At 41.7% G+C, this 15,344-nt stretch overlaps 2 protein-coding genes and 1 pseudogene across 2 annotated transcripts; all 3 read right to left on the reverse strand.

Annotated features, from left to right (window-relative positions):
• Positions 1–2,938: 2,938 nt before the first annotated feature.
• On the reverse strand, positions 2,939–3,418 carry LOC132169591 (uncharacterized). Its single transcript, XM_059580605.1, has one exon. It carries the CDS (start codon positions 3,416–3,418, stop codon positions 2,939–2,941), a length of 480 nt encoding a protein of 159 aa, XP_059436588.1.
• Positions 3,419–3,978: 560 nt separating this feature from the next.
• On the reverse strand, positions 3,979–5,492 carry LOC132169592 (uncharacterized). The gene is made up of 4 exons (XM_059580606.1): positions 5,486–5,492; positions 4,608–5,399; positions 4,361–4,503; positions 3,979–4,218 (listed from the first exon to the last, which is right to left on the reverse strand). Exons 1-4 carry the CDS (start codon positions 5,490–5,492, stop codon positions 3,979–3,981), a joined length of 1,182 nt encoding a protein of 393 aa, XP_059436589.1.
• Positions 5,493–8,172: 2,680 nt separating this feature from the next.
• Positions 8,173–14,690, reverse strand: LOC132169593 (berberine bridge enzyme-like 1; annotated as a pseudogene).
• Positions 14,691–15,344: the final 654 nt, after the last annotated feature.

Consider the following 15,344-nt stretch of genomic DNA (forward strand, 5'->3'; position numbering starts at 1 on the left):
ACTAGTACATCAGGACTTTAACTCTTCTACATCAAACGGGAAATCCTCCCTCCACTCTCGACCCTCCCCATACTTAAATGCGCTTTTTGCTACATTGTGCGCTACCCCGTTAGCTACCCTGCTTATATATTGAACCACCCAGCCCATGTGCTTTGCAATTTCTTCTTTAGCAGCGTTCACAATCTGCCCATAGGTTGTCCAGCAATCTTCTTCTTGGTTGAGTGCTCTGACTATCTCTAGGGCATCCCCTTCAAAGACTACATTTTGGTAACCCATACATCGAGTATAATCCACCGCAAGCCATGCACCGATTGCCTCAGCCGTGGGTGCGTTGATAATAGATCCCTTGGCAGCACACATCATCGTCATAGCCTTTCCTAAGTGAGCACGCACGATAACTCTGACCCCCATCAGATTTTGACTGGTAATAATCGAGGCATTCCAATTGATCTTGACATATCCCACCGGAGGAGGCACCCAAGTGGCGGTGGGGTTAAGAGGAGAAGCCACGTCCGTGGTAATACTCCTCTGTGTTGCATTATTGAAAGCCACCACCTGCTCCCTTGCACGTCGAAGCAGTACTGACGGTCCCACCATTTCACCCCCGCGCTCTAATGAGTTCCTTCTAAACCATATTTGTCTTGCCACAGTGGCCACCAGCTGTAGCTGATCCTCGTTCAACCGGTCCATCAGTTTTGCCATAATATATATGAACTCAGTTTCATCACTCGTGCATTTCTGAATCCTTGGGTCACACTCCAGCCACACATCTTTTGCCGACAAACAAGTCCACAGGATATGTTCAATAGTTTCACTCTCCCTGCCACAAATCGGACAAAGAGGATCAGAGGAGACATGCCTCTTGAACAACTGCTCCTTGGTGGGCAAGATATTATTGCAAGCTTGCCAGAGGAAGGTTTTGACCACTCGAGCACATTTTATCCTCCAAATTCCTTTCCATATTCCAGCTATTTGGTGAGCGTTGGAGCAGTTGCCCTCCTTTTTGAGGGAGTTCTCCTGTCCCATGTGGTAAGCATTGCGGACAGTGTAATTCCCATGCTTTGTAGCTGCCCAGACCAACTGATCCTTTCTTCTTTGAGGACATACAGCTATGCTGCATATCTGCCGTGCTTCCTCCTTACCAAAGATTTCAGTTACCAAAGCCGTGTTCCACCAGTTCCTTTCCAGATCAAGTAACTCACTCACCTTGGCTTCCGATGACAGGATTCTCATGGGGGATTGAGCTAAGCAGGACCCCGGCTTTGGGAGCCATTTATCTCCCCAAACCTTAATAGATGTACCGTCCCCTACTCTCCAAACAAGCCCTTCTTTGAGAAAAGGTTTCGTGTTCCAAATGCTATACCAAATGTACGATGGCTTCCGGCCTAGAGTGGACTCCAGAAAAGAGCCATTCGGATAATACTTCTCCAGGAAAATTTTGGCCGCCAAAATGTCCGACCTTTTTAGCAACCTCCACCCTTGCTTCCCTAGAAGAGCCAAATTAAACATTTTAATGTCTCGGTATCCCAAACCCCCTCGCTCCTTAGCCCTCCCCATTTTCCTCCAACTCATCCAAGCAATCCAAGCTTCATTCCCCTTATGCCCCCACCAAAACTTAGCCATCATGGAACTAATTTCTTGACAAAGAGTTTTGGGCAATTGGAACACACTCATCGTGTAAGTGGGGATTGCCTGTACCACTGCCTTTAGAAGTACTTCCTTCCCAGCTTGCGAAAGGAATTTTTCCTTCCAGCCATTTATTCGATCCTAAATTCTACCTTTTAAGGATGAGAAGGAGCTCACTTTTGCACTCCCAATAAGTGCGGGTAGGCCTAGGTATTTTTCATACCTATTCGTAGAAGTTACCCCCGCCACTGACAAAATGAGCTCCTAATGGACGTCTTCTCCTGATTGAGTTTCTGCCCGGAAGCTTTCTCATAAATTTCCAGAACCTCTTGAATTCTGGCCCGCTCCAGGATGCTAGCTCGGCAAAACAACAGGTTGTCATCTGCAAAAAATAAGTGGTTAATTTTTGTACCTCCCCTGGCAATAGGCAAGCCTGTTATTCTCCCTTCTTGTTCTGCCCTTTGCAATAGAGTACTTAGCCCCTCCGCACACAAAATGAAAAAATAGGGGGACAGCGGATCTCCTTGCCTGATTCCCCTAGATGGAACAATTTTTCCGTGCGGCTGACCATTAATCAGAATGGAATAGGAGACAGTGCGAACACATCTCATCACCTTGTTTACCCAGCTTCTTGTAAACCCCAACTTTACCATAATAACCTCCAAGAAATCCCACTCGACTCGATCATAAGCCTTGTTCATGTCCAGTTTGAGTGCCATATACCCCTTTTTCCCTTTCATCCGGACATCCATAGTCTGTAGGGCCTCAAATGCTACCAAAACATTGTCTATTATAAGACGTCCCGGGATAAATGCACTTTGATTGGCCGAGATGATGTGAGGGAGGACCTTTTTCAGTCTGTTGGCTAGAACCTTTGCGATTAGCTTGTATATGACATTATAGAGATTGATAGGCCTGTATTCAGTAATTCTCATTCCGCACGAGCGCCCAAGAATTTTGATAAAAACATGCAGACATACCATCAGGCCTGGGAGACTTCAACGGGTGCATTTGCTTCAAAGCCTCATCCACTTCCGTCATGGAAAAAGCCTTTTAGCAATTGGCAGTTCATCTCGTCCGTTACCCGACCCTCCAGTCCCATCAGACAAGCCTCCAAGTCAGTCATGCCCTGGGTGCTAAATAGTGTTTGATAGAAGCCGATAAAAGCCTTATCGATTTCCTCTGATGTGGTCCATTCTCGGCCTTCATCGTCTTTTATTTTCTGAATAAAATTGATTTTCCTTCGGTGACGGGCCCATGAGTGGAAAAACGGGGTGTTTCTGTCGCCATTACGATACCAATTTTGCTTGGCTCATTGTTTCCACTTCATATCTTCTTGCTCTAGCAGAAAATCAATTTCGGATTGGAGCTGTTTTATTGATGGGCCATCCTTTGCATTTTCATTCCGCTGCAATATTTCTAATTGCTTGGTTTTTTCTTTTATTGCTCTCTCAAAATTGCCATGTTTTCTCCAATTCCACCGTTTCAGTTCACCTTTACATGCCTCAAGTTTTTGTTGCACCACCTGGATGCCAGTGCCCCCAATTGTGTCATCACACCACGCCGCCTTGATCACTTCCATTGCTCCCTCATCTAAGAGCCACTTAGCTTCAAACTTTGTACCCCTCTTAGCATGTATATATTCTTCCTCCTTCTCCAAATAAGTGAGAAAAATGGGCTTATGGTCTGATGTCCGAGCCGCCAGAATCTTCACTTCCACCTTTTTGAAAAAATTAATCCAACCACTATTTGCAACCGCCCAGTCTAACCGTTCTTTGATGAAAGCCGCCATCTTGCCGACAATTTGTCCACGTAAATTTAGAGCCTGTGAACCCAGATCGCTAAAGTGGCAGTCTTCCAATGCCTCTCGAAACTAAACCATTTTAGCTTCCCTACGTAGCAGCTCTCCCGACTTCTCAGATTGATTCGTGATTTCATTGAAGTCTCCCACGCAAAGCCATGGTAGCGGATTGTAATTTTTTAAATGGCAAAGTAATGCCCAGGACTCATGTCTTTTTGTCCACTCCGGATGGCCATAGAAGCCAGTCAATTTCCACGAACACCCCAATACCTCTTCCATCACTATTGCATTTATATGTCTCCTAGAGTAATTTTGAATTTCCAGCAAACTACTCTCCTTCCATAGCAATGCGAGTCCGCCACTTTTCCTGGCAGGGTCCACCACAAACATACATTCAAATCCCAATTTCACCCGAACACACTCCATTTTATTCTTTCGACATTTTGTCTCCATGAGAAACAAAATGGTGGGCTTCTTTTCCTTCGTCAGTTGACAAAGGTCTCGAACTGCCTGAGGGTTGCCAAGCTCTTGACAGTTCCAACTTAAGAGACTCATTGTTGATGGCGGGGCTGAAAATCAGCCACCGCCATTTCTTCGTTGTTGTCATTCCCTTCCACACTTAGCAGCCTCCCCCGTTTACCCACCCACTCTGTTCCTTTCCCATTATCGCCTATCTGCGCCTTTCGCTTCTTATTTGATCCGTGCCCCACCCCAACTGTTACAGCACTATTACGCCCCTCTCGTGTTCTGCGCTTCCACATACGTAAGCTAACTCCACTTTCAACCAGCTCCTGTTGAAAACAAGGGGATACATCCATTTGGGCCGATGTGGGTGGGGCTTCCTGGTGGCCCTACGGTTCATCTCCTTCTTCTTGGCCCATTTCTGCATTCGGCCCCTTCCGGTTCTCCTTAGAAAGGCCCACTCAGACCTACTTTTTCCCCACTCTCTTTTCCCGCCACCTCAGCATGGTATGTATCGCCCACGAGAGGAGTATTATTTGCCGCGTGTCCCTGATTTACCTCAATCTGTCCAGCCGACTCCTCTATGTTCTCCTTTCCTTCTCCTATCGCTCCTCCTGTATTTTCATTATGGTAAGAAGAAGATTCTCCACTCCTGGTTCTGTGATTGTGGCAAGATTTTTGGTTAGGGTTCGCAGAAAAACTGGAAGATTCCGTATACTCATTCTTTTGAAACAGCTCGGCGCCGTCATCCCCCATATCGCCTTTTTTGCTCGATGTTCCCCCCCGACTCCGAAATCAGGTCCACCACCTCCTCTCTTCCGCCCATCATCCGCCCGGAGCCACACTCCCCATTCTTTCTTTTCCGTCTTCCCATTCAGTTTTGTGCTACGTGGTATAGGACACCCCTTCTCTCCATGGATGATCCTACCGCAATCGAAACAAGCCATTGGTAGCTTTTCATATCTGCATGTTACCCAGTGAGACTTTCCTTCCAGCATAAGGGCACGCCCCCATTCCAATGGTTTGGATAAGTCAATTACTACAAGGAGACGCAGACACCTTCCCCACCCTACCCCATCTCCAGCCAGGTCAATGTCCTCTAATTGCCCCATCGATTCTCCAATCTTGATCCCTACTCCTTTAGTCATGCATAGTAATGGCATGTCATGTATTTGCACCCAAAAGGGAGAGTGCGTGAATGCCATCTGCGCTGGCAACGTGCTTCCATCAAATTCATTGAGAACAAGAATATGCCTATCAAAAGACCATGGCCTTCCCTGCAGAACTCTCCGCATATCATCCGCATCTTCAAACTCAAAAAGCCATATGTTGTCATCCAACTCCTTGAAAGTTACTCCTCCCAGTGTGCGCCAGATTCTGGAAAGTACTATTTTGAACGCTTCCTTATTCGCCATTCTCCCCATCCAGAGTTTCCCAATCAAGCAGCGCCCACCTTGAAAACGAGCATCCTCAATCTCCCCTTCAGTAATGGCAATCCCGACTTTCTCCCCTTCAGTGAGAGAGATATTTCCACATAGCTTTATAGTTGCTCCGCCATCTTCCGCTCTTAAAGCGCCTCAGTGAATCCTACCAGACCCTCCATTGCCGTCAACCGGTAGGAGGTTCAACCCTCACCTCTAGCCGTTTCTCAGAGAAACCCTAGGGAGGACTTCTTTTTAATGTAGAGTTCTAATGGCAAGACATCCCAGTCCATAAAATAATTTTTGAAATTTCTCATACTACCCCTAATTAGACTGAACTCAATCACTTATTATTGAAATATATAATTAAAATTGATAATTTTTTTTTTGCTAGTTATATTTTGCCCCCCAATGAACAAAAGTTCTGGCTCCGCTACTGTTGATGGGTAAATAGTAATCATTAAAGATATTGAGTACTATTAACTCACAAATAATCATTGGGGAGTGTTTTTTTTGTGATTTAACTATTCAAAATAAAAAAATAAAAAAAATAAAAAAATAAAAAAATCTCTAGTTTGTTGAGGGTGAGAAGAATGTTAGAGTACTCCTTGCAGCCTCACCAAAATTATTTTTTGGTTATTTTGGTGAGGCAATTTAACCAAAATGGCCTAAAAAGTAGTTAGGTGAACAGTACTCACCAAATTTAAAAATTACTATTCACTCACTTATTGATTAAATAACTCATTTCTCTCTCTTCCTTTAATAGTTTCAAAAAGAATAAACAAATTTTTGAAAAATAATATTTTAATAGAATAGTGAAAGTAGATTGTTAAAATAGTAAGGCTACTCGGATGTTCTAAAACAATTAGTTGTGAAAATAGAAAAAAAAAAATGTACTTTTAATTATTTTGATGAGTAAAACTTGGTGAGGCAGTTTGGAACATGATCCTCTCTAGTCCATTTTGGACTTGAGAATATTCAATTTATGGTCAGAATTTCGTTAAGGCCATAAATAGGACATTTGTCCTATTAATAATAATAATAAAAATTATATATATAAATATTTTAAAAAATTATAAAAAATTATAAAAAATTAAGGGGCTAGAGACACCCCAGACCGCCATTCTTGGGTGGACAAAGCCACTCCATGGCCCTTGGGGGTGGTCCGGCCACCTTAAGGGCCAATCAATTTTTTAAAAAAAAAGTTTGGGTTTAGGGGGTAGCCAAACCATCCCCAAGGCCCTTGGGGGTGGTCCGGCCACCCTTGGCCGGCCATTGGGGTGGCTTGAGAGCCACCTCCAGTTAAAATGGGGTAGTTTGGCCATTCCTTATAGCCAAGATGAGGTAGCCAGCCACCCTTATTTTTTTATTAATTAATTAATTAATTTTTTTTTTAATTTAATTTTTTTTATTATTATTATTTTGTAGTGAGACAAATGTCTTATTTGTGCCTCTTCTTAAAAATTCAAGCCATAAACTCCAATCCATTATAAAGTGGAGAGAACCCTATTCCAGGCTGTTTAAGAATGTTGGTGATGCTGTTATACACGCTAAAGACTTGAGAGAACCCCATTCTATGGACGACTTTGGAAGACAATGGTGATTGGTGACCCAGTAATTAAAAACGCTCCAATCTGTGGGCGTGCCTAAATCGAGACCATTATTGGAGGCCCCTTTATATTATTTTATTCTACCCCTTTTTGCATAACTAATACATTTTCTTTGCCAACTCCATTAACCACTGTTTTTTATTCACACAAACTTTAACGCTAAAGCTAATAGAAGATGTCAAAATTTTAAAATATTTCTTTTTTCTCTCCCTATTTTGTTCTTTTTGAAGTTTTTTAAGAATAGGGTCTTTCTTAGCTTCTAAGAATTTGCTAACTCACGCTTCTCGGCAAAAATCATGCTTTTGTTTTGTTTTGTTTTTTTATTTTTTGTTTTTTTATTTTTTTTATTGTAAATATTTGAATTAAGAGTAGTTTTGTACTTTTATTATTTTTATAGGGGTGTAAAATGACATTTCACTCGTTTGATGTCTGATTTAACTCTAAACAGCAGATGTGACATTATAGTCTCTTGAAAAATAGGGATCCAATATTAAATTTTTTTAGAGTTTAAGGGTATAATTGCAAAAGTTATAGAAGAATCACAAAGATAAATAAAATTTTCCTTTAATTAAATTTCTTTTTTCTTAAGAAATAAGGTTGTGTTCCAAAATACCAAATTCACATGCTTTGCATAAATTGAAAGGGGATGAATACATATATACTAACATTTTGCATCTTTTCACAAGTCCCTCAAGTCACATGTTGAAGTGGTAGGTAAGGTGAGAGATCCTATATTGCTGTTTAGGCTGTTGTGGTTAAGAAATGTCTTTTAGTTGTTGTTGTGGTTCTTATATTCTCTAAGAGCAAAATTATCCATGCTGCCACCATGTGTCTCTTGTTTTTTTTTTTTTTTTTTTTTTTGGTGAAGTCTCTGCTGTGCCGCTAGCATCATAAGACCAGATTTATGTTTTTCCAGTTTCGTTTGTTGTTTGCTCTAATTGTACTGCACTGTGTGTAGTTAGATCTGTCATTTCCAACCTTATGTTTGAAAGTATTCCCGATTGATTTCTCATCATTTCTTCATTTCAGATAAAAAATGGAAATGACCTCCTTTATAACCCTTTCCTTATTTGCTTAGGAAAAAAAAAAACACAGGTGAGAGATATTATACGAGACCAGCGTATCCAAATAAATTTTTGATAGTCTGATTACCTATCCAAACGTATGAAACTTTTTATATTACTCACTCAAATTATTAACACTTTAGACAAATAATTATCGAGAATCTCACTACGGATCAAAGCCGGTGACTCTATTGTGCCATTACATGTGTCCAACACCCAAGAGATGGGATGCTTTTTTCATATCTAAAGAAGTTATCGGGATCCACAGCAATCTTTATCTCCACCAACCTATCAAAATTCCCCTTGAAATTCTTACTCCCCTAAGCACTAGTGTTGGAACAAGTGGCTCATATTCTACTACTGGCCCATTGGTTGTAATTAGTTTATGTGGGCCTAGGGACAAATAAGTTGTGGGGGGTATTTTGGGTTTTTCCAAAATACTTAGAATTAGGGTTTTCCTATAAATATGTTATGTTGTAACCCTAAATCATTGAATAGAAAAATATAGCCGCTCTCTCCTGTAGACGTAGGCAAATTGCCGAACCACGCAAATCTGTGTCTCAACTCTCTTTTCGATTCTATATTGTTCATCAATTATTATGAACGGTAACAACAATTGGTATCAGAGCCTAATCTACGATGGCTAGGGTTGGTACATCTTCTGCGAAGTTCGACGAGATGAAGTTCGATGGATCCGGTAATTTCGAATTATCGCAGAGACGTATCAAGGATTTGTTGGTGCAACAAGGGATGGTGAAGGCGTTATATGGGATGAAACCATAAGGGATGGTAGACATAGATTGGAAGGACCTTGAGGCTAAAGTGGTGGCTACTATTCGGCTTTGTCTGGGAGATGACGTGATGTATCACATCATGGACGAAGAATCTCTGGCAGCAATTTGGTTGAAACTGGAAAGTTGGTATATGTCAAAGTCATTGACGAACAAGCTCTATCTAAAGCTGCAGTTGTACGGCTTGAAGATGGTGGAGGGCTCGGATCTGAGCCAACACATCAATGTGTTCAATTAGATAATTGGAGATCTGAAGAGGGTTGATGTGAAGTTCGAAGACAAAGACAAGGCATTGATGCTATTAAATTTACTCCCAACTTCTCCTACGTATGAGAATCTGGTTACAACCCTAACATGGGGAAAAGCGTCCTTAGAGTTAGAAGACATTACAGGAGCCCTGTTGGCATTTCATCAATGGAAGAAAAACATTGATAATAACTCTCAAGGGGAAGGCTAGTTGTAAAGGGTAACTATGAGCGTGGAAGAAGCAGTAACCTGGGTATTTTGAAAGGCAAGAAATCTCGGTCAAAGTCCAAGAGGAGGAAGGACATCATCTGTTATAAGTGCGGAAAGAAATGGCATATAAAGCGGGATTGTCTGGACTGGAAGAAGAACAAGGACGACGAGAAAGAAGGCTTCTCAAAATCTACGAACGTAGTGGAAGACAATTCAGACGATGTTGATGGTGATATGCTTTCTGTTGCATCTAATTCAGAGCATCCTTGGGATTCTTGGATTCTGGACTTAGCATGTTCGTTTCACATGATGTCCAACAAAGATTGGTTTGACACCTACAGGTCAGTTAATTCTGGTATAGTTACTATGGGTAATGGTGCACATTGCAAAATTACTGGCATAGGTAATATTAGAATTAAAATGTTTGATGGTGTGGTTAGAACGTTATGGGAAGTTAGACATGTACCAGATGTGGAAAAGAATTTGATTTTGTTAGCCACCTTAGACTCAAACGGTTATTGTTATAAGTCTGAAGGTGGAGTAATGAAGATGACTAAGGGTGTGATAGTAGTGATGAAGGAGCAGAAAAATTCAAAGAATATATATAAACTGTTAGGAAGTACAGTTGTAGGTAGAATTTCCGCTATAGAGTCTGAGTTTGATTGTACTGTTTTGTGACATATGCGGTTGGGTTATATGGATGAGCAGGGCATGTTGGAGTTTCATAAGAGAAATCTGTTGAGGGGTGTCAAAACATGCAAACTTGATTTCCGTAAGTTCTGTGTTCTGGGGAAACAGAATTGGGTACAATTCAAGACAGCCACATACAAGATAGAGGGGATTTTGAACTATGTTCATTCTGATGTTTGGGGACCTGTGAGGACAGCATCACGGGGAGGACATATGTACTTCGTAATCTTTATTGATGATCTCTCCATAAAGGTTTGGGTGTACTTCATGCGGCACAAATCAAAAACGTTTGCCAAGTTCAAGTTGTGGAAAGCTGAAGTCGAGAACCAAATTGGAAAGAAGGTTAAGTGCCTTGAACAGATAATGGCACTGTATACACAAACGACATGTTTAGAGATTTTTGTGAGTAGCATGGTATAAAGAGACATTTCACAGTACGGAAGCCATCACAACAAAATGGTGTGGCGGAGAGAGCACGAGGTCTATTGCAAAGAGAGCACAATGTCTCAGGCTGAATGCTGGACTTACAAATATTTTCTGGGCAGATGCAGTGAGTATGGCATGCAACTTGATCAACAGGTTACCGTGGGCAACACTAGATGGGAAAGTTGCAGAGAAGGTGTGGACAGGTAATGAGGTAGATTACTCTGCATTGTGAGTATTTGGTTGTCCAGCCTATGTGCATATACCTAGTGAAGAAAGATCGAAGCTTGATCCAAAGTCTAGACAATGTTTCTTTCTCGGATACGGGAAACGGGTCAAGGGTTACAAGTTTTGGGATCCGAAGGCAAACAAGGTGGTGATCAGTAGAGACGTGGTATTTGTTAAAAATTCCATGTTGAAGAGTACTCAGGATGAAAAACAGTAGGGGCCAGAAAGTAGTAGTAGTGATAAGCAGGTGGAGTTAGAGACTCCTATACAGGAGAACACTTCTCAGGGGATAGAAACCTCTACTTTAGGAGTTGAGCAGCATCACAGTATATCCACAGATAGACCTAGACGCATTATCAGACCACCAATCAGGTACGGTTATGAAGACATAGCTTCCTATGCTCTTGTCATTAGCAGCGGATACCCTACTACTTTTCAAAAGGTTGTCAATAGCCAAGAGAAGAGCAGATGGGTGGGTGCTATGGCGGAGGAAATGGAGTCCTTACATAAAAACCAGACATGGGATTTGGTGGAGCTTCTAGAGAGGAAGAGGGCGATAGGGTGTAAATGGGTGTTCAAGAAAAAGGAACCAGTATCAGAAAAAAGGGGGAGAAAAGTTCAAGGCTCTCCTAGTAACAAAGGGTTATGCACAGCAAAAAGGGGTTGATTACAAGAAAATATTTTTCCTAGTGGTCTGACATACTTCCATCAGAACAGTATTGGCGTTGGTAGCTCATTATGACATGGAATTGGAGCAGATGGATGTGAAGACAGCTTTCCTCCATGGTGATTTGGAGGAGTAGATTTACATGAAACAGTCAGAGGGGTTCAGTCAACCTGTACAGGAGCACTTGGTCTGTAAATTGAAGAAGTTACTTTATGAGCTGAAGCAGTCTCCAAGGCAGTGGTATAAGCAATTTGACTCTTACATGATCATAATTGGTTACAGGAGATGTGAGTATGACTGTTGTGTTTATGTGAGGAGCCTTGATGATGGCTCATTTGTTTTTCTGTTACTCTACGTGGATGATATGCTTATTGCAGCTAAGAGTATAGTGGAGGTCAACAAACTGAAGGTTTTGTTGAGTAGAGAGTTTGACATGAAAGATTTGGGCGTAGCCAAGAAGATTCTTGGGATAGAGATTCGCAAGGACATGGATGCCAAGAGATTGTGGTTATCTCAGGCTGGCTATGTGAAGAAGGTGTTGGAGAGGTTTAGCATGGAGAATGTGAAACCGGTGAGTACACCTTTGGCGAATCATTTCCGTTTGTCTACCTCACAGTGTCCAAAGACAGTTGAAGAAACTAAAGATATGTCTAAGGTCCCATATACTAGTGTAGTGGGGTGTCTGATGTATGCTATGGTTTGTACCAGGCCAAATTTGGCTCATGCAGTGAGTGTAGTGAGCAAGTACATGGAAAATCCGGGGAGACAGCACTGGGATGCAGTGAAATAGATTTTCAGATACTTGAAAGGTACTATAGACTACTGCATCACTTTTGTCAGATAGAAAAGTGATTTGTCAGTCATGGGGTATGTGGATGCAGATTATGCAAGGGACTTGGATGCCAGGAGGTCGACCACGGGTTATGTGTTCACTTTTGCAGGACGACCCATATGTTGGAGGTTTATGATCTAATCTACGGTTGCACTGTCCACGACTGAGGCAGAGTATATGGCAGCGGCTGAGGTTGCAAAGGAAGCTTTGTGGCTTAAAGGGTTAGTTAGGGAGCTGGGTATTCAGCAAGGCGGAGTTCCATTGTATTGTGACAATCAGAGTGCCATTTACTTGGCGAAGAACCAGGTGTATCATGCGAGAACCAAGCATATTGATGTGAGGTTTCACAAGATCAGGGAATTGGTTGCTACAGGTGAACTGTTACTTGAAAAGATTCACACTTGTGAGAATGCAGCTGACATGTTGACGAAGCCTGTTATCGCAGACAAGTTCAAGTACGGCTTGGACTTGACAAATGTCTCCAGGTGCTAGAAAGGAGAGGAGAGGAGGTGACGGCATCCCCAAACCTATTAGTTCCAGGTGGAGGCCCAATACTTGATTATTTTCAAAGAGGTGAATACTCGCCAAGGTGGACATTGTTGGAACAAGTGGCTCATATTCTACTACTGGCCCATTGGGAGTAATTAGTTTATGTGGGCCTGGGGACAAATAAGTTGTGGGGGGTATTTTGGGATTTTCCAAAATACTTAGAATTAGGATTTTCCTATATTTATGTTATGTTGTAACCCTAGATCATTGAATAGAAAAATATAGCCGCTCCCTCCTGTGGACATAGGCAAATTGCCCAACCACGTAAATCTGTGTCTCAACTCTCTCTTAATCTCTCTCTTTTCGATTTTATATTGTTAATCAATTATTGTGCATGGTAACAACAAATAGCTTATGTGTAGCTTTCATTACCGATGCCATTGATGCCCAAATCAATATCTCTATAGTTCAGATATGCACCCCGCGGAGATCGTGACACATACGGTGTCATATAATAGTAAAGCCGACGTATTCGATCCAAGTTCTGGTTTGAAGCCTCCACGCCTTCTTCTTTCCATGTCACCGAGTATTGGATCTTGTACTTGTTCCTTGCTCTGTGCGAAAATGGCGTTTCCGACTCCAAAATCTCACTCATTTTTCCACCGTAAGGATTCAATGTCAGCGCTGCCTTTTTTTGTTCCATCATCTTCTTCCAAATCCCTTCAAGAACCTTATTTGAAATCGGTTCTTGGACATAGTTTGATTTTTTCTTTGAAGACTTTTCTGATTAAGATTGTCGGTCGAGTAGAATGTCCGGTGAAGAATCGGTTGGATAGTTGGACCAATAGAGCACTGATTTGATCCATGTCATTTCGACCAAGTCCTCCCACTGTAAACCCAATCCAGGAAAACTTTGATCCATTAAAGCAATGAGATCTTTTGCAGTTCCAAGAAACAGAGCAACAAATTTAGCTTTTATTGTCTGTTGGGGCTTTTTGTTCACCGGTAGCACAACCACTCTAATAAACGAATCTTCGTGTATCTTGTCGGCAACGTATTGCAATTGATGAACAAAGTCGGTGGCAGCTTGTTCCAGGGTTTTTTCTACTCTAAAAACCGTGACAATTTCTGGAACAGCAACCAATTTGATTTTCCAAGAAAGTATGAGCCAAAGCTAGCTCCACCTCCTGTTCCAATGGCCCAGAAAAGATCTTCCCCCATTGATTCTCTATCCAAAACGCTGCCGTTTGCATCAACGATATTATCCACTGACAAACCATACTTTCTCATCATGTTACCATACCTAGCTCCACTAAAATGGCCTCTGGCACCTACTGTAGGACAAACACCGGCCAAGACAATACTTGTGTAATACCTTGACAAAAACACCCGTCTTATAAGATTAAGGGAAAAATATAAAAAAGCCCTCCAAACTACCAGCTGTTTTCGATTTAACCCTCTAATGTTCCAAAAGTGATAAAGTAGCCCCCCAAACTAGCAAACTATTGCATTTTGGCCACTCCGTTAGCCAAAACCGTTAGTTTGGACGAAAACTGCAAAACGATGTCGTTTTGTTACGAGTAAGTTACTACAATGCCCTTTTATGAAAAAAAAAATTCGGAAAAAATATAAAAAGGCCCCCCAAACTACCAGCCGTTTTCATTTTAGCCTCCTAATGTTCAAAAAGTGATAAAGTTGCCCCCCAACTACCAAACAGTTGCAATTTGGCCACTCCGTTAGTCATTACTGTCAAATACGATGGAGAATTCAAAACTACGTCGTTTTGACAAGGGTAAGTTACTAAAATTCCCTTTTAGAAAAAAAAAATCATATTAAAACAAGCACGCAAAATGGCGTCGTTTTGCTTGAAATTAGGGTTTTCTTACACTTACCAAAATAGCACCGTTTTGGTAAGTGTTAGGAATTAAAAGAAAAAACCTTAGACCCCAGGTCCCCACGCAGAAAAAACCCCCAACCCCAGTTTATCTCTTTCCCCCAAACTGCCAGCCACCACGTCGTTCTATCTCCGGCAACCTTCTCCCTCAAGTGAAAAAAATGCAACGCCCCTCGCTCTCTCTCTTAAAACCGGCTGCCCCTGCCACCACCATCCATCACCGTCGGCCACACCATCTAGTGGCTACGAAGCGGCACCGAAAAATTCTTATCCATTGTAGAAATCAAACAAAAAAACCACGTTCGTAGATAAACAACACCGATCTGACAACTATACCACGAAATACAATAAAAAGATTGAGTTATGGGTAAGATTTACAAGCTGTCAGAGATAGAACGACGTGGTGGCCGATGGTTTTGGGGAGAGAGATAAACTGGGGTTGGGGGTTTTTTCGTGGGTCACCTGCGTGGGGTCTAGGGTTTTTTCTTTTAATTCCTAACACTTACCAAATTAAATGGCGCCGTTTTGGTAAGTGTAAGGAAACCCTAATTTCAAGCAAAACAGTGTCGTTTTGCTTGCTTGTTTTAATATGATTTTTTTTCCCAAAAAGGGCATTTTGGTAACTTACCCTTACCAAAATGACGTAGTTTTAAATTTTTCATCATATTTGACTGTAATAACTAACTGAGTGGCCAAATTGTAACTGTTTGGTAGTTTGGGAGCTACTTTATCACTTTCTGAACATTAGGGGGCTAAAATGAAAACGACTGGTAGTTTAGGGAGGCTTTTTTTATATTTTTCCCAATTTTTTTTTTCATAAAAGGGCATTGTAGTAACTTACCCGTAACAAAACGACATCGTTTTGTAGTTTCTGTCCAAACTGACGGTTT

Source organism: Corylus avellana, chromosome ca2 (genome assembly GCF_901000735.1).
Source record: "Corylus avellana chromosome ca2, CavTom2PMs-1.0".
NCBI lineage: Eukaryota > Viridiplantae > Streptophyta > Magnoliopsida > Fagales > Betulaceae > Corylus > Corylus avellana.

Bases quoted from the DNA above. Each gene is read 5' to 3' on its own strand.
- LOC132169591 (XM_059580605.1), bottom strand. From the start codon at position 3,418: ATGGCGGCTTTCATCAAAGAACGGTTAGACTGGGCGGTTGCAAATAGT.
- LOC132169592 (XM_059580606.1), bottom strand. The intron at 4,504-4,607 runs GTATACGGAATC...ATGAAAATACAG, and splicing joins GAGCTGTTTCAAAAGAATGA to GAGGAGCGATAGGAGAAGGA. The intron at 4,219-4,360 runs GTAGGTCTGAGT...TGTTTTCAACAG, and splicing joins GAAAAGAGAGTGGGGAAAAA to GAGCTGGTTGAAAGTGGAGT.